General features: G+C 47.2%; 1 protein-coding gene across 1 annotated transcript in view; it reads left to right on the forward strand.

Annotated features, from left to right (window-relative positions):
• DNMT1 (DNA methyltransferase 1) overlaps positions 1-18264 on the forward strand; it is a 44369-nt gene that overhangs the window by 21635 nt on the left and 4470 nt on the right. Inside the window, exons 15-29 of the mRNA XM_083718327.1 lie at positions 614-803; positions 1471-1568; positions 2182-2329; positions 5331-5446; positions 6117-6321; positions 7855-7988; positions 8223-8396; positions 8899-9120; positions 11600-11792; positions 12279-12369; positions 14089-14223; positions 14416-14698; positions 16356-16497; positions 16968-17134; positions 17868-18045. Of these exons, the coding sequence (XP_083574453.1) occupies positions 614-803; positions 1471-1568; positions 2182-2329; positions 5331-5446; positions 6117-6321; positions 7855-7988; positions 8223-8396; positions 8899-9120; positions 11600-11792; positions 12279-12369; positions 14089-14223; positions 14416-14698; positions 16356-16497; positions 16968-17134; positions 17868-18045 (2476 nt within the window). The remainder of the gene's footprint in view (positions 1-613; positions 804-1470; positions 1569-2181; positions 2330-5330; positions 5447-6116; positions 6322-7854; positions 7989-8222; positions 8397-8898; positions 9121-11599; positions 11793-12278; positions 12370-14088; positions 14224-14415; positions 14699-16355; positions 16498-16967; positions 17135-17867; positions 18046-18264) is intronic.

An 18264-nucleotide genomic window follows, 5' to 3' on the forward strand; every position in this document is an offset into this window, starting at 1 on the left:
CTCAGTATTCGCCACACTCAATGTTCGGGAGGTGGGCTCTAGACTTTCTCTTTGGTCCTGTCTCTTTCTGTGTGCAGGGCATGTTTTTTTAGGGAGAAGGATTCAGTCATGTGAACTGATGTTTGGCATAGCACAGCACAGATGCTCCTCCTGCTCAGTCAGCCCATCTGAGCCAGAACTTACGCCAGCTGGCAGCGGCTCCCCAGGACTTCAGGAAGGAGGTTTTCCCAGCTCCACCTGGAGATTATGAGGGTTGAGCCTGGGACCTTTTCCTTGAGAAGCGTGTCCTCTATCACTCCGCTAGAACTCCTTCTGCAGATCAGCTGTGTGCTATTTGGAGGAGCGCGTGGGTGAATTTTCCTCTTGCCTATATGATGATAGAATACTGTAGCTCAGAGATAGACGATGTGGTACCTTCCAGATGTTGGTGGCGCTACAGCTCCCATCAGTCCCAGGTAGCCCAGTCATGGGTGAGGGGTGCTTAGTCCCAACAGCTTCTGGAGGGCACCAAATTGGCTTTGAGAGCTGGAGAAAGAGGGGATTCCATCTTGTTCCAGTGTTTTCCCTGTCTCCTGCAGGTGCTTAGCTTTTCACATCTGTCTTCTCCTCCTAGACGAGCAGCAAGAAGGCAAGCCATTCGGCACCCTACCAAGATCGACAAGGACAAAGGCCCTACCAAGGCAACCACCACGAAGCTGGTCCATTTGATCTTTGACACCTTCTTCTCTGAGCAAATAGAGAAAAACGAAAAGGAGGAAGACAAAGAGAACGGCTTGAAGCGCAGGCGCTGTGGGGTTTGTGAGGTAACAACAAAAGAGAGGCTGCATTGGTGACCCAGACACCCTGTTTTGCCTACAGAGAAAGGGTGGCATGAGGCTGGCATGAGGAGTTCCAACATGGAAGGAGCAGCGCTTCCTCATCTTTTCTTTTTGGTCTCCTGGACACATTCATTTCCTGCCTTATGGAACTCCCCTTCCCAACACTGCTGCTCCTGGCCAAACAGTTCCCAAAGTCTTCAAATAACAGAGCTGTCTGGTTCAGCACACAGCATGCAGATTAAGGTCAACTCCCCCCTCTGCTTCTTGGGTCACTTTTACTTAAAGCAGGGCAGATAGACAGAAAGAAAGAGATGAGCTCCTGCATTGGTCATCGGCCCCTGGGCTACCGTCCTTTATGTTATTTAAAGGCTGTGATTTGTTTTAGAGACTGCTTTGTTTAGAGGCCTGTTAGGAATTGCTACCAATGGAAGCTGGGTCAGCATCTTACTGTTTCCTAAGAGTTTGCTGAGTCTTCTTCACAGTGGAGCCTATCTTGGTTTGGGATACACCTGCCCATTCTGCTTACCCATCCACAGTTTCCTTGTGAACTACCCTTGTTTGGATACTTGTCTCCTGGCAGGTGTTGGGCCATATGCATATGTTGTCTTGGCTCCTTCTTCCTTCCTTCCTTCCTTTTTTTCCCTCTTTCCAGGTTTGCCAGCAGCCAGAGTGTGGCAAATGCAAAGCTTGCCAGGATATGATTAAGTTTGGTGGCACTGGGAAGTCAAAACAGGCCTGCATAATGAGAAGGTAATTATGACCTCCGCCTTGAAGGACTGCAAGCTTGGGAAGAGATTCATCCACCTGTGTCCATTTTTGCCGACCCAACAGTTGAAAACTTATACATGCACTCAGGTTTATATAATGCACATAATTGTGTTACTACTCTTATTGAAATAAACCACCCACCACACAACTTATCATATCTCTGGTCAAGATATGTGAGGAACTGTTGAATCTTGACATGGCTATATGGATTTAGAATCAATGTGAATTGAACAGTTATGAGTTGAGGATTTTTTTTAATTGCCTTGCTTTCTGTCTCTGAGCAATTGCATCGTTAGTCCCATCTTCAAACTCTTCTCTGCAGCAATAAGGGCTGGATTTAATGCTGCTCAGTGTCAAAGTATTGTAAAGCACTGTAGAAATGAGATGATTCAGGCAAACTAAATTAGCCAGGATTATGTAAAACAAAACATGTTTGTCCTGTTGGTATAATATCTCAGTTGAGAAATCTGCTTGCAAAATGAACACATTGCGGAATTGAGGGGTTTGCGGGGAGGGGAGTGTGTGTGCATGTCTGTGCCAACTTAGGCCTCCATTTCTCAGCTGCACATTGTATTTTTTAAAAAATTGGTTTTAGATGTCCCAATCTGGCCGTAAAAGAAGCTGATGAAGATGAGGAAGTGGATGATAACATCCCTGAAGTGCCCTCGCCCAAAAAAATGCTGCAAGGAAGGAAGAAGAAGCAAAGCAAGAGCCGAATTTCCTGGGTGGGAGAGCCTGTCAAGGTATAATGCCTGCACAGGAAAAGGCAGTTCAAGCAGTTGGAAAAGGGATTAGCTTGGTGTCTCACATCCAAGTTTGGGGGGCGGGGATGCAGAGATCCCTTGAGTTCAACCTTTGCATTCTTTGGGATACCCAGCAGGTTGCACTCCAGATGTTGCAGGACTAAATCTTCCATTATCCCTGACAATAAGCCATGCTAGCTGGGGCTAAAGGGTGATGGACACCCGCAACAGCTGGAGGGTACCATGTTGGCTGCTGTTGTCGTTTAGTCATTTAGTCATGTCAGACTCTTTGTGACACCATGGACCAGAGCACGCCAGGCACTCCCGGAGTTTCGTCAAATTCATGTTGCTCGCTTCTATAACACTGTCCAGCCATCTCATCCTCTGTCGTCCCCTTCTCCTTGTGCCCCACATTGGCTAACCCTGGTGTAAAACAATGTTGTGGTGCATTGCTAGATGCCCAGTCAGTAGGTGTCCACATTATGGGCCTGATATTCCTGGGTGCCCTTTGTCTTTTTAAAAAAATACTTACTACATTTTTTTTAATAGAATCATAAAATTAGAGAGTTGGGAGGGATCCCAGGGATCATCTACTCCAACCCCTGCAATGCAGATGCCAGTCAACCTCTGCTTAAAAACCTCCAAGGAAGGAGAGTCCGTTCCACAGTCAAACAGCTCTTACTGTCAGAAAGTTCTTCCTTCCTGATACTTAGCCAGAGTTTCTTTCTTGTAATTTGAAGCCATTGGTTCAAGTCCTACCTTACAGAGCAGGAGAAAACAAGCTTGCTCCATCTTCGATGTGATGAATGTCACATGCTTTAGATATCCTTTAAATATTGGAAAATGCCTAGCGTATCTCATCACGGTCTCCAACCAACCAACCAACCAACCAACCAACCCATAACAATCATTCTCTAGACAGTTCAGAAACCAAAAACATTAAAGCACAAACTAATTAAAGGAAGCTGAAACAATTTCTTTTTTGCAACCATGAGAGTTTGAGACATGCTTAGCAGAAAATGAAAAGAAATTAAATCCAAGCTATGCAGAGACCTAAAGAAGGCAGCAGTTCTACACACTGCCAGCCAGATGCTTTGGTTCCTGGTGCAGATGTGGCCAGGCAACATCCTCTAATCCAGTGGTTACCAATTAGGGGTCCAGGAACCCCTGGGGGTCTATGGAATGTACCCAGCAGGTCCATGGCCCCATCCCTTGCCTGCCCCCAACTAAATCTTTGTCATTTTTGCATGGTAATATCACAAATTTTATGTTCAGTTTTAGTGCTGTGCGATTTTTCAATATATTTGCCAAAAGCAGTTTTGAAATCACACCGTGATACAGTGGTGCCTCGCAAGACGAAATTAATTCGTTCCGCAAGTTTTTTCGTCTTGCGAGTTTTTCGTCTTGCGAAGCACGGTTTCCCATAGGAATGCATTGAAAATCAATCAATGCGTTCCTATGGAAACCGCCTTCAGACCAGGTCCGGGGACAGTCTGTCCCCCGACCTCTTCTGAAGGCTGGGGGGGGGGGGACAAGGGCTTTTCTTCCCACCCCCAGCATTTTAAAAAACCCCAGGACAGCAGAGGACTTCTCCGCTGTCCCGGGGTTTTTTAAAATGCTGGCGGGCGGCAGCGCTGCCGCCCGCCAGCATTTTAAAATCGCCCCGGGACAGCGGACTTCTCCGCTGTCCCGGGGCGATTTTAAAGCCCCCGGGAAGGCAGGCGGGGGGGAGGAAAGACTTTCGCCCCCCGCCAGCCTTTAGAAGAGGTCCAGGACCTCTTCTAAAGGCCGGCGGGGGGCGAAAGTCTTTGCTCCCCACCACCTGCCTTCAAAAGTCGTCCGGGATAGCGGAGAAACGCGCTGCGTGTCTCCGCTCTCCCGGGAAGGCAGGCAGGGGGGAGCAAAGACTTTCCAGGACCTCTTCTGAAGGCGGGCGGGGGACAAAAGTTTTTGCTCCCCCCCCCCCATCTGCCTTCAAAAGCCGTCCGGGATAGCGGGAAGCGCTTCCCTGCTATCCCGGACCGCTTTTAAAATGCTGGCGGTGGGGAGCAAAGCCTTTCGGCCCCCGCCGGCCTTCCTGGACCTCTTCTGAAGGCTGGAGGGGGGGGAAAGGCTTTGCTCCCCACCGCCAGCATTTAAAAGAGGTCCCCGGAGATTTCGTCTTGCGAAGCAACTCGCAAACGGAAAACCCTTTCGTCTTGCGGGTTTTCCGTCTTGCGAGGCATTCGTCTTGTGGGGCACCACTGTAATGATTTTGACCCAGCAATACACACTAATATATTGCTCCTTGCAGAAGAAAGAGCAGGGCAGCCAGTTTCAAGGCACCTCCGATATCCCACGATGATTTCAGCTGATAACGCTGCTGATCTGAGCTGCCTTTGCTCACACTGAGGGAAAACAGGGCAGCTGATTGCAGGGTCTGCCTTCTCTTCACGCTGAGGGAGAACAGGGCAGCTGGTCACCCTCACTCCAAGGCACCGTGGCACTACCTTCCCCTGGCACTCAGGCAGAGCAGCTTTTCTCAGCAGGAAAGCAGCACCCCACCCCCTCCCACTCAAACCATGTGGTGGAGGGGACTCTCATCTCCAATTTCAGACATCTTGATATATCAGAATATCATGATGTTTAGCTGCTGATATATCATGATGTTGAAAGCCAGATATTGCTCAGCCCTAGTCTGGTTTTAGTATACTGAAAATCCTTTGCTTTTTAGGGAGTACCCCACATTTTGTTCAAAAAATTGCTTTGCAGAGTAAATTTCCCTAGAGTTATCAAAATATTCAGAAGTAGGGGGTCCATGGCTTGAAAAATAGGGGGTCCTCAGTAATTAGCTGATTGGGAACCACTGCTCTAATCCCTTCTGCCAAGGCAGAGGGAGCTCTGAGATGTGATGACAGCAAGCAAGGTGGGTGTCAGTGTGCTTAAGTAGTCTTCAAGACCCCAGCACTGGTGCTTTTCTCGTCTTGCCGTCTCATTGACACCAACCTCTTTCTGTCTGCAGATTGACGGCAAAAAGGATTTCTACCAGAAGGTGTGCATTGATTCAGAGGCCCTGCAAATTGGTGACTGTGTCTCTGTCAGCCCGGATGACCCCACAAAACCTCTTTACTTGGCAAGGTGTGCTGTCATGTTGGTGGTGTAGGGGCTGGGCTTGGACTCCACCTTCCGTCCTGTCATGTAACTTGGACAAAGGCCACCCAGAAACTGCATTTAGGGATAGTGGCAAGTTGCTTATTAGGCTGCATACAATATGTATGTATTTTATTACCAAGCATGTTGGAAAGAGAGAAGCCATGGAAGGGGGGTTGCATTTACTGGTATGAATTCTTCTGAGCCCACTGCTGCCTCCTAGAAGGTGGTCTCCCCTGTTCAGTACAGGCTTCTTTTGTAAGCTGTTGCAATGTCCTGGTTAGGGGGCTGAGCTGTGAACTAGGAAGCCCTAGGTTGAAAGACGGCCCCAGCTGTAAACTTTTCAAGTGGCCCTATGCAGTCTGCTCTCTCCCAGCCTTAGTTCTCCCCCCACCCCCAGTCTTCAGTATAAAGGGGTCTACTGGCCCACGTACAGAGTTCATAAGGATTGCTGATGTTCTTTGGAGCCTTTCTAACCCTTTGACTTGCACAGAGCTATAGGTAAAGTCCTCTTGCCTGCCCCACATGTTTTTTGATGCGTTCTCAGCTAGGCCACCTTTTCTGGGAGCGCTTCAGACAAAACATCTTTTTCCGAGGGGGGGGGTGATGTCTTTGCCTTGTTTTCCAGTTTGAAGCTCATCTTTGTTCCTTCTCCCAGAGTCACTGCCATGTGGGAAGACGCCAGCACTGGGCCGATGTTCCATGCCCACTGGTTTTGCCGTGGCACTGACACCGTTCTGGGAGCAACCTCTGATCCGCTGGAACTTTTCTTGGTGGACGAGTGCGAAGACATGCAGCTGACTTACATTCACGGCAAAGTCAATGTCCTTTACAAGGCTCCCTCAGAGAACTGGTCCCTGGAGGTATGTTGAGGAATTCCACTGCTCTGGCAGCTTAGATGGAAGGGTGGCCCCACTGTCTCCCTCTGGAGATGAGGGGCCAGGCTAATATGCTCACAGTTCTCCACTATGTCTTGTTCTTATCTTACGCCTGGCTCCAGCTTTTGGGAGGCAGCACTGCAGCGGCCCATGGCAGCTACACTGGTTGGTCACAGCACCATGCCAGAGCTGCCTTTGCCTGCTCATGAGGAATAACATAGGAAGAAGTTAGGTAACTGTAAGGGGTGGGGGTGTATGTGTATACACACACACACATACACACACTTTATATTTAGTGGAATTGGTATAATTCTTAATTCTAAAACAGTCCCTAAGCAGTGTATATAAAATAAAACATACATTCAAATTACAGTGGTATGTAGCTAAGGTTACATACGCTTCAGGTTATATACGCTTCAGGTTACAGACTCCGCTAACCCAGAAATATTACCACAGGTTAAGAACTTTCCTTCAGGATGAGAGCAGAAATCATGCTCCAGCAGCGCGTCAGCAGCAGGAGGCCCCATTAGCTAAAGTGGTCTTCAGGTTAAGAATAGTTTCAGGTTAAGAATGGACCTCCGGAACGAATTAAGTACTTAACCTGAGGTTCCACTGTATCAGTAAGAATCAGACTTAAATACAAACTAGCCAAAAGAAAATTACAAAATATAAGTAATATCAGCAAGTACAAAATAAGCATTTTAAAAGAAAACCACATGCTAAAATGTCACATTTGCATATCTTCACAGGCTTGTCTAACTAAACACAAAAGGCTTTAGCCGGTGCCAAAAAGAATGCAGACCAAGTGGCTGCCTAATGTCAAAGGGCAGGGAGTTCAAGGGCATAGATTCTTCCCTGCGGAAACATCAGTTTCCTGCAAGTGCCAAATGAACATCCTGTGGCATTTGTAAAAGTGCCAGTTCTGCAGATAAAGCAGTAGAGTGGGCATATATAGGGTAAGGTTGTAAAGAGGTTCCCACCCTAGTCAGATTAGGCTGCTGGCTGCAGGAGGGCTGCCTGGGGGTCCCATGTCAAGGGTCTGGGCCAGGCAAAACACCAGCTTTTTCTAAGACACTGGAAAGATTAAGTCACCTGATAATTCCAGTAGGAGCTGTGACTTTATGTGCAGTCTCCTTGCAAGGTGGTCTTGAAGCATAGGTTGTCCCACCCCCAAACATTTTTCTTTCCGCTTCTGCCAGCATCTGTTGTGGCATTTCTTATTTTATTTTTACTTCCAGCTTCATAGGGACACCTTGGGCATGACTCTCATCTCTCCCCCACCATAACCATTGCAGCACATTTTCTTTTTGTATCCGGTCCATGTGTTGCCATTCAGAACATCCTGCAGCCAGGAATTCCTCAGACAAACTGAACTTGGGCTTTTGTGGCTTCTGCGTGTGTTTGGGTGCATGTGCACATGCTGAAATCATAGTGGCCATTCTTGTTCTGCTTAGATAATCTGCTTGCTTTCATCTCTCTCCTCTCCACCCCTCAACTTCCAAAATCTTCTTCCCATAGGGAGGGCTTGATACAGAGATCAAAATGGTGGAAGATGATGGCAGAACATATTTCTACCAAATGTGGTATGATCAAGAGTATGCCAGGTTTGAGACTCCGCCAAAGACTCTGCCTCCTGAAGACAACAAATACAAGTTAGTGCACCAGACTAGAAGGCTTTGGCAGGGGAGGTGTAGCTGGAAAATATTGAAAGTGGGGTAGAAGGCATGGATGTGTAGCCTTAGGTGCGATAGAACTTTATGGCATTGGTTTGGATGCTCCAAACTGTTTCCGTTGTCCCATTAATCTAGCGCTAGAAGTTGAGGGTTTGTTGGTGTCTACCCCACGCCACTCAATCTAATCCAAGTATCCATCTGCTTTCCTCCCAGGTTCTGCATGAGCTGCGCAAGTTTGGACGAGGTGAGGCAGAAGGAAATCCCCAAAGTCTTGGAGCCCCAGGAGGAGTTGGAAGGGAAAATGTTCTACAGCATGGCAGTGAAAAATGGAGTGCAGTATCGGGTGGGAGATGGAGTCTTCCTCCTTCCAGATGCCTTCCTGTTCAGGTTGGTCTTTGAACTGGCTTCTGGGTGGAGCAAGAGAAGGGATTGCTTAGTATAGGGCTGGCTCCTTTGTTGATAATGCAGGAATCAAAAATCCAAATTGATTCATACCAGCCCAACGCATTTAAAAATGTTTATTTTTCAGAATATCACATCTTAAAACGTCATTTAAACATCAACAGGAGAAGAAAAGGGTCACTAAAAGGGAAGGAAACTCGTGGGATACAGTTGTGGGAGTTAAAGAATTAAGAAAGAAATGCAGTTACATTGCAGATCTTCAGGGCAGCCTTCTAAATATTATTGATCAGTCAAGAGTCCTCAGCACAGCCTTGCAAACCAATCAACGATAATTATTGTGCAGGCCACAAAATTTTGTGCCCATTTGTCTGCCCACACTTATACCAGTTTGAAGTCACTCTCCTCCTATTTGCAGAAACTTTGACTTTGTGTCGCTCATTGATTGCCCTGGTTTTTATTTCATTCCCATTTTCTCCCCTCTCCCCAGCCTGAGGCTTGCCAGCCCTATCAAGCGGCAGAAAAAGGAGGCAGTAGACGAGGAACTGCATCCTGAGCATTACCGCAAGTATTCTGAATATATCAAAGGCAGCAACCAGGATGCACCTGAGCCGTATCGCATCGGCCGAATCAAGGCAATCTACTGCAATATTCGCAGCAACGGCAGGCCCAACGAAGCAGAAATCAAGCTGCGTGTATACAAACTTTACAGGTAAACAGCAACCAGGATGGCTTTACCAGCAAGATGGAAAAATAAACTTCGTTTGTGAATTGGGGATACAGAAGGCATCTTCCATATGCATATCCCTAAATGGGAAACTTTGTGTCTTCCTGGGCGCGAAGACCTTGCATTCAGGATTGCCCATGAGGTAACCTTTCCCCCCGCAAAGCAAAACAAATATATATGATCCTGGTAACTTGCTGTTCAGGAGAAGGAGCAATGTTTGGATTCAGGACAAAATGGCCACAACCAAAAGCATCTTTGTATTTTAACGTGTTATTTTTAAAAATGCTAAGATCAGTTGCTGAATGAGGATTGCAGCAGGCAGGGAGGAGCAGCTTAGCTCTTTCCCTCTTATTGTGGTCTTGATGAAAATCCCTGCTCATTGAAGCTGCTGTTACCGGGTTGGGGGGGGGGGAATCTTCTGTTTGCGTCAATAATGTGTACACACTTTGTGTCTCTTCTACTTAGGCTCCCTCCTCCTCCTCCACTGTATAGCAGGTCAGTGGGGTTAGGATGTATGTGCCCTACATAGTGGAGTGTAGAGTAGTCTTTATTGAGGACTAGCAAACAGGGCAGCTTACAGTTATAAAGAGGGGTCCTTCCTTCCTTCCTTCCTTCCTTCCTTCCTTCCTTCCTTCTACAGCCCACCTTTCCTCCAAGGAGCTCAAGGTGGCATACATGGTTATCGTCCCACTTTTATCGTCACAAAACCCTGTGAGGTAGATGAGGTTGAGAGTGAGTGACTGACCCGAGGCCACCCAGTGAAGATTTTAACCCAGGTCTTCTAACACACTAACCCCTTTGGACATGAGACGTAGGGGGCAGACCTCATAAAGGAAGTTTTGAGAGAACAAATGGTTGGAAGAAGGCTTGAGGATTTTTTCCATGGCGATTGGTTATGGTGATGGTGTTGATAGATGTCCGGAGGCAGGTGTCCTGTGGGAATTCCCCACATCCTGGTAACAAAATGGTGACTAAGGAAGATGTACGGGCAGCATGGGACTGAGGGAGAAATCCTCAACTTAGAAAAATGACTGGCTGGTACACCAGAGAAGAAAACACCGAAATGTATTTCTGCAAAGTGTTTGAACTGAAGGTGAAAGGGTGGAAGAGACCAGTGTTAGCCAATTTAAGTAAAACCTTTATTTTTGAACTCTTAATTGCAGCTGTTTTGTAGTTCATGAAAATCTTTAATAAAAAATATTTTTTTAAAAAACAGCAGTAGCAAGTAAAATACATAGTTCTAAAGTGCCTTCTAAGATAAAGTAGCTGAACCAACATTGAGAAACATCTGAAATGGCAAAAGTTAGGCCTACACTAGGCTATGATGTGAACAGGTACATTTTGTTCATGTAAAAAGCAGCATGTGGGTGGAGTGTCTGCTACCCCATTCTCAAAAGTAAATATCTCATATGGCCGCTTACAGATATTACTATAAAGTCAATACAGTAAAATCCGAAACTGCCTAAGATCAAATCTGCATATGCAAAAATGAGTCATTGTAGGCCTTCCAGAATAAACATGTTTTCAAAGCACAATTAGAAGTGCAACAACCTTTCTCTCAGCCTGACTCATTCCTAGTATTGGAGCTGGGCTTGTGGGCCTGTTTAGCTTCTTGAAACCATTGATCAAGAAAAATATTCTTCTGCCTACCCTGCTTTATTTATGCAGAAGACAGAGACATGATTGGTCAGATGTGGCTGCTCCATCATTTCTAGCTTGGCTCCTTACTGAGTACATTAAAATGAAAAACACCAATATTCAATATTTGAGAGCTTGGTCATCAAACAGAACTTAATAGTACAAGTGTTTGTAACCCAATATCCAGTGTGTTCAGTGTTTCTATTTATTTTATTGGGCGGACAACAAATAATGGAAGAAAAAGCAGTGCAGGGAATGCCCAACTCCCTTCAGTCTCAGCCCCATCGGCATGGCCAGTGGCCAGGTAGGATTATGGAAGTTGTAGTCCTAAGAGCATCTGAAGGGCCACGGGTTCCATGCACTTGGGACAGAGGAGTGAAGTGACCAAATCAACACCCAGACAAAATGTGGATGGCAGAACTGAAGGCAGGTAAGACTGCCTTCAAATACCAGGGCAATGGGAAGAAAACATCTGAAAGCGACATGGCTGAGGAAGCATCATTTATTTCATGTTGCATGTTTTGTTGTTTGGGCCTGCTCTCTTCCCAGAAGTCAAAACAAAAAAAATTCCTTCCAGTAGCACCTTAAAGACCAACTAAGTTAGTTCTTGGTATGAGCTTTCGTGTGCATGCATACTTCTTCAGATACACTGTGTATCTGAAGAAGTGTGCATGCACATGAAAGCTCATACCAAGAACTAACTTAGTTGGTCTTTAAGGTGCTACTGGAAGGATTTTTTTTTGTTTTGAGTATGGCAGACCAACACGGCTACCTATCTGTAACTCTTCCCAGAAGAAAATACTTCTCTGTGCTGCTGTTTTTCCAGGCCAGAGAACACCCATAAGTCCGTGAAAGCCAGCTACCATGCAGACATCAATTTACTCTACTGGAGCGATGAAGAGGCCACCGTTGAGTTCAAAGATGTGCAGGGCCGCTGCACGGTGGTGTATGGGGAAGATTTGACAGAAAACATCCAGGACTATTCTGCCAGTGGCTCTGATCGCTTCTACTTCCTAGAGGTGACCTTTCCCATGGCACAGTTTGACTTGCGCAGGCATTGATGCATTCTCTACATGCCAGCTGGTAGCCAAAGGCTGCTAAAGCCCTTAGTGGCTCACGGCATTTTGGGGTCAGAGATGCAAAATTCATCCCCACCCCAAACATGCACTAATGAACATGAAGACCAGTTCACTGGCACGTTTCCCCCGTGTAAGCCCCATTTATGATAAGGAGGGACCTGGGCAGGAGAAGCACTTAGTAGGATGCGCCCCTTGGGTCAGGCGGGCTGCTGCCTGGCATCCAGAATCCACTACCTGAGGCAGCTGTTTTATGGTGGGCTGGAGCCTTTGGTCTAGAGTATTAATTTTCCACTCTGTCCATGTGTCCCAGCTCTGTACTTGGGAGCCCAAGGAACTTTCAGAAAGGTTTTGTGCTTGGTCTGGGCTACCTTGAAGGCCAAAATGTTTAGTGTTAAGTTTATTTTTATTTATGTTTTTGTTTTCTAGGCATATAATGCAAAAACGAAGAGCTTTGAAGACCCACCATATCATGCCCGTAGCTCTGGAAATAAAGGGAAAGGGAAAGGGAAAGGGAAAGGTGGGTGCTTAATCAGTACATAACTGCCTCCGCCAGGCTGGTGTTTGAGCCCAGCCCACTCTCAGGGCGGGATTCGACTAATTAGTCCTGCCAGTGGCAGGCTGTGCAAAGACTTCCCCCTTCCCCTCGTGGGGGGTCAGGATAACCTCAAAAACAGCATGCAGGGGAGGAGAGCAGGGGATTATTCCACGTGGAAGGCTGAAGAGTGCTGAATTCTTCCCTCAGACCTTTGGAAGTAGAAAGGAAGGCTGTGTAAATGCTGCCCTGCAGGGAGGCAGGCTGGGGGTAAGGGGAGAGAATAAAAATTCCGAATTAATCCAGTAATTCTGCAGACAGAAAAATGATTTTATCATATCAGACACTACAACGTTGGGTGGAGTTCAACCAAGTCCTACTCTGAGTAGACTCATTTAAATTAATAAACCTAACTTAGTTAGGTTTGTTAATTTTGTTAGGTGTACTTGGAGTAGGACTAGCATTGAATTTCACCCATTTCTCATAACTGATGGCTTGCATGATTGTGCTAATCCATGTGGAGGCACAAAGAGCTTTGCAGGGCATGGAACCATGAGGGGAGCTGCTCTGTCCTCCAGCATCTGGGACGACTCTAGCGCTATATAATTCAGTCCTAGTTTTGCAGACACCAGGGTTAGATCCAGTGGTAGTAACTCTGGAGAGTTATTTCCAGTCCCAGTGGCTGAAGTCAGTTTCCTGTGTTCTTTTAATGTATTGTTAAATGAACACCTAGGACACCCCGTTCCTTACTATCATTTTGCATAACTGCACGAAAGCCTAATCTATAGCGGGGTTTTCTGAAGGGTGGGGGAGCCACTCACAGCAGGCTCCCGCTCTCCCTCCCACCAGTTGCCAAATATTCCAGCAGCTTGTCTAAGAAATAGCACTACTGTCTCCGAGGGATAATAACACCCTAAAAGGGAAATGTAGTTGGGGCCCATATCTGATCATGTGGGAAAGCCCCAAGTCCACCCAGCGAATGGGCAATAGAGGCTTTCATTGTGGGCTACCCAGAGGCAAGAGGATGGTGAACTAGATGGGCTGCTCAAATGTGTGCAAGTTATCCAGGGAAGCTGGATACGCATGCAAATGTCATGAGGGGAGGAGTGAGGAGGCAGAGTTTCTGGGTTGTAGAATGGGCTGTTGCACTTCAGAATGCAGGGAGGGATCTTCTTTTTGATGCTCCCCTGAATGAAAAGCTTCCTGCAAGTAGCAAATTAATAGATCAGAGAGTGGGCTTGGACCTTTCTTCGCTGCAGCATTCACTGCAGCAGGGGTCATTTTTAAAAGATAGCATCCCTCCCCTGGTAGCTTAAAGTAGGGTTCCCATTCCCTTTTGTTCTGCTGCCCAAACTCTGCCTCTTCATTCCTCCTCTCAGTACATTTGCATGCATGAATAAAATAAAGGAAAACCACGAGAGGCTCCCCCCCCCCTGCCTTTTGCATGGTGGGGAGGGAGGTGAAGGTACAGTGTCCTAGCTCCCTATGGAAAGTCAGCAGCTGGCCTTCAAAAGCCTCTTACACTTCTTGAAAATCTCCCTTGCATTGCAGTGTATCACTTTCTGAAACTGCTCTTAAGGGGGCCTTAAAGGTCCAAGTCCTGTCCTGCACCCTGTGGGATCAGAGTGCCAGCTGTGTAGCTGTCTTGCTATGACCCAGTTTTGAACACCCTCTCACCCCAGTTTTGTTCTGTTTTTGACACAGGTAAAAGCAAAGGGAAATCTTCAGGAGCAACGGAGCAGAGTGAAATTGAAACTGCTGAGATTAAGCCATCAAAGTTGCGCAGCCTGGATGTCTTCTCTGGCTGTGGAGGCTTGTCAGAAGGGTTCCACCAAGCAGGCAAGGCCATTTAAAAAAGCCATTGGAAGGCTAGGAAGTGCAGGATTAGCAGCCAAGATGATGGAGCCAGGGGTAGATTCAGTTTTGTTTGCCGGGAAGGGGGGGGGATTTTGTACCCTGCCACCCGGCTTCGGAAGTGAGGCGTGCAGTGTAAAGCTCTTTTCCCTCTTTTGGTTTCTTTTCCAATGGCAGAAGTCTCAGAGACTCTGTGGGCCATCGAGATGTGGGAACCAGCAGCACAGGCCTTCCGCCTCAACAATCCTGGCACCACAGTGTTCACGGAGGACTGCAATGTCCTGCTCAAGCTGGTTATGTCTGGGGAGAAGACCAACTCCTTGGGTCAGAAGCTGCCACAAAAGGGAGACGTGGAGATGCTGTGCGGTGGACCACCTTGCCAAGGCTTCAGTGGGATGAACCGCTTCAATTCGCGCACCTATTCAAAGTTCAAGAACTCTCTGGTGGTCTCCTTCCTCAGGTTGACAGTGGCTTAATCAGCAATATAAGTTCTAGGGGGAAACCATTACTCAGCAGTAGATCACATGCTTCAAATGCAGAAGATTGTAGGTTCAGTCCCCAATGCCTCCAGGTAGACTGGGAATGTTCCCCCACCCAATCTGAAACCCTAGGGAGCCATTGCCAGTCAAGGTAAAGGTAAAGGGACCCCTGACCATTAGGTCCAGTCACGGACGACTCTGGGATTGCGGCGCTCATCTCGCTTTATTGGCCGAGGGAGCTGGCGTACAGCTTCCGGGTCATGTCGCCAGCATGACTAAGCCGCTTCTGGTGAACCAGAGCAGCGCATGGAAACACTATTTACCTTCCTGCCAGAGTGGTACCTATTTATCTATTTGCACTTTGACGTGCTTTCGAACTGCTACGTTGGCAGTAGCTGGGACTGAACAACGGGAGCTCACCCCGTCACGGGGATTCGAACCGCCGACCTTCTGATCAGCAAGTCCTAGGCTCTGTGGTTTAACCCACAGTGCCACCCGCATCCCGCTAGTCAGTGTAGACCATTCTAAAAAGCTGAATCAGGGTTGTGTATGTGTTGTAGTTCCACAGGAGGATAGAACATGGACCGTGACAGTGACTACAGAGTTCAGCTTTCCTAGAAAATCTGTGTGTATTCTTTTTTTTTAAGCTGGAGGTGAAGGTGAGGAGGCACATTTCTAGGCCTTGCAAGTGTAAATGAAACCAAAGCAGGTAGTGTGGGTGGAGACCCTGTGCCCCCCCCCCATGGTGTTGGACTCCCACTCCCAACAACCCCAGTCAGCATGGCCTGTGATCAGGGATGATGGGAGGTGTAGTCCAGCAACACCTGGAGGGGAGGGCCACAGGTTCCTTGCTCCTGTTACCAGCATTTCCAGTGACTGGATGGCTTCAGTGCCCTACATATCTCCTTCCCCCTTCACATAACTAGAAAAACCTGAATTATTGTTTCCATTAAAATGAAGAGAAATTATGCAGTTTGTTCAAATTTGCACAATTACAGCCTGAACTTTGAAATGCACCCACTGTACACCTTATGTAAGGGGAAGCTTTCCTCAAGAACAAATGAAAGGTGGCTTGGGAATTTGAGATCACAGGTAGATTTGTGGGAGGCCGAGAGAAGCTGTGCAATAATTTCATTTTAGGATCCCTCATCTGTGCTCTGATCAAGGGAGAAGCAGAGTATACACCCGTTAAGCCAATGTGACATAGTGGTGAGACTCTGCTTTGAACTGGGAAGGTCCCAGTTTGAATTTCATTTCTGCTATGGATTTGCTAAGGCAAGCCACTCTCTCATCCAATGGCCCTCCAATACAGGAATCTTATCAAACTGCCTTAGGTAAGGTATGTGTGTAAGGTATGCTTGAAGCGCTTTGAATGCCCCAGAGCACCATAAAATGCTTTTATTGTTACTCCTTACTGCAGTGTGTTCACTTTATGAATAAGTATGCGTGGAATGGGTGAATGTTCTGTCCCTCAGTGGCCGGAACCCTTGTAAGACCTGAGGCTGTACTGGGAGAGTGGGTGAGGTGATTGGGCTGGGACTTGCCCCCATATCCTAGTGTTGCTGAGGAAACCTGTCTGCTGTTGGAGAGGGGGAAAGAGCCCACAACTGAACCCCTATGACCCTTCTTGTTCTCCAGCTACTGTGACTACTACAGGCCGAGGTTCTTCCTGCTTGAGAATGTGAGGAACTTTGTCTCCTTCAAGCGCTCAATGGTGTTAAAGCTCACCCTGCGCTGCCTTGTCCGGATGGGATACCAGTGCACTTTTGGGGTTCTGCAGGTATGTTAGTTGGGCAGCCTCTCTGTCAGAGCAGGGGACGTGTCACAGTGAGTGTGTCCTCTGCAGGTTCTCAGAAGGAGAAAGATTCCTCTTAGATCTGGAGTCGAACCAGAATGCCATGAAAAGTGAGAGCTGTTAGGTGGTTTTGCTGAGCTCCCTCCCCCCAACCCCCAGTATGCCAATTCTTGGGTTGCATCAATAGTTTTGAAGAGAGTTTAGAGCACAGGTGGGAAACCTGTGTGGCCCTCTAGAATCTGGAGGGTTACCACCAGATACGGAACTCCAAGCTAGGGTAGATGCTTGTTTAGATTGGAATTGTTTTCAGGTGGTGAACTGGTGCTAGCTGTAGATTGTGGCAAACTTGATTGAATAATGCAAGGCAAGGCAATAAATTCAAAACGACAAGTTTTTAGGCAAGTTTGCAGCTTTTGCAGCATTAACGTGTGTGTTTTAATCTTCCTCCCTCCCAGGCTGGTCAGTATGGTGTGGCCCAAACCCGCAGGAGAGCGATTGTGCTGGCTGCAGCCCCAGGAGAGAAGCTCCCCATGTTCCCTGAACCTCGGCATGTCTTTGCTCCCCGAGCCTGCCAGCTCAGTGTGGTGGTGGACGATAAGAAGTTTGTCAGCAATATCACAAGGTAACGGCCGTCTTTCAAACTTAACTGTTGGCAGTTTCATGGTGTGTGCATGTATGTTTGGGGTGCCTTTAAAGACAAAAAAAGGAACCTGGCTAGAGTTCAGCTTTCAAGGATCCCCTGACAAAGGCTCTTCTCTGCCATCCATTGTTGGACTTAAGGCTATGCTCCTAAACTTTCTTCAGCATCAGCATGCCTAGAATCACACTGAACACTGATTATTTTTAGTACCTTATCCAAACTGCACAGTTTCATTGCAAGATCACCACTGTTTGCAGATAAGCCTCTTTTTTACATATGTCAGATTTCTCATTCACATTTTGGATGCATGTTTGAGCTGATTCTCACATGACAAGGGACAGATTTATCTGAGCCCCCTCCACTTGTGCTTTGAGCCCTGTTCACTGAGTGCAGAATGCCTTCCACCAGGGTCCAACATACGTAAAGAGGGCAGGAAAAGCTCCAAAGAGCCGTGCAGCAAAATGTTTTCGCCCCCTTCCCTTATTCTGGCCAGCAGCCATAATCTTGAAACTGTTTTCTGAAACTTATTTTTTAACGTTGGGAATAACTACTCTTCTCAAGTAAGGCTTTTTATTTGTCAGTGGAAGCAAGTTTTAGCCAAAGCCTGCTAATGAACCATGCTTCCTGGTATGAGTGGGGCCATGCCCCCCCCCCGAGTAGGGGAAGGCCCAGGCAGGAGTTGATCTGTAAAGCACCTTCTTCTGCTGTTCTCTAGGACCTATTCAGGCCCATTCCGAACCATCACAGTCCGGGACACCATGTCTGACCTTCCTGAAATCAGGAATGGGGCATCAGCACTTGAAATCTCCTACAATGGGGAGCCACAATCTTGGTTCCAGAGGCAAATTCGAGGCTCTCAGTATCAGCCCATCCTCAGGGATCATATATGCAAGGTGAAGCACTTTTTCTTACTATGGTTATCTGGTGATGGGGTGGAATGCACTGTATTGAGGTCCAGAGCTTCCTAGGAAGAAGGCTCTCTTGATAGCTGCATTCTGATTTCTGAAGCAAAGTCCTTAGGCTTCCACACAATTTGAACATGGGAAACTGCCTCATGCAGAGTTGGACCTTTGATCCATCTAGCATTGTTTCCACCGATTGGCAGCCTTCTC

Source organism: Podarcis gaigeae (genome assembly GCF_964106915.1).
Source record: "Podarcis gaigeae genome assembly, chromosome: 17".
NCBI lineage: Eukaryota > Metazoa > Chordata > Lepidosauria > Squamata > Lacertidae > Podarcis > Podarcis gaigeae.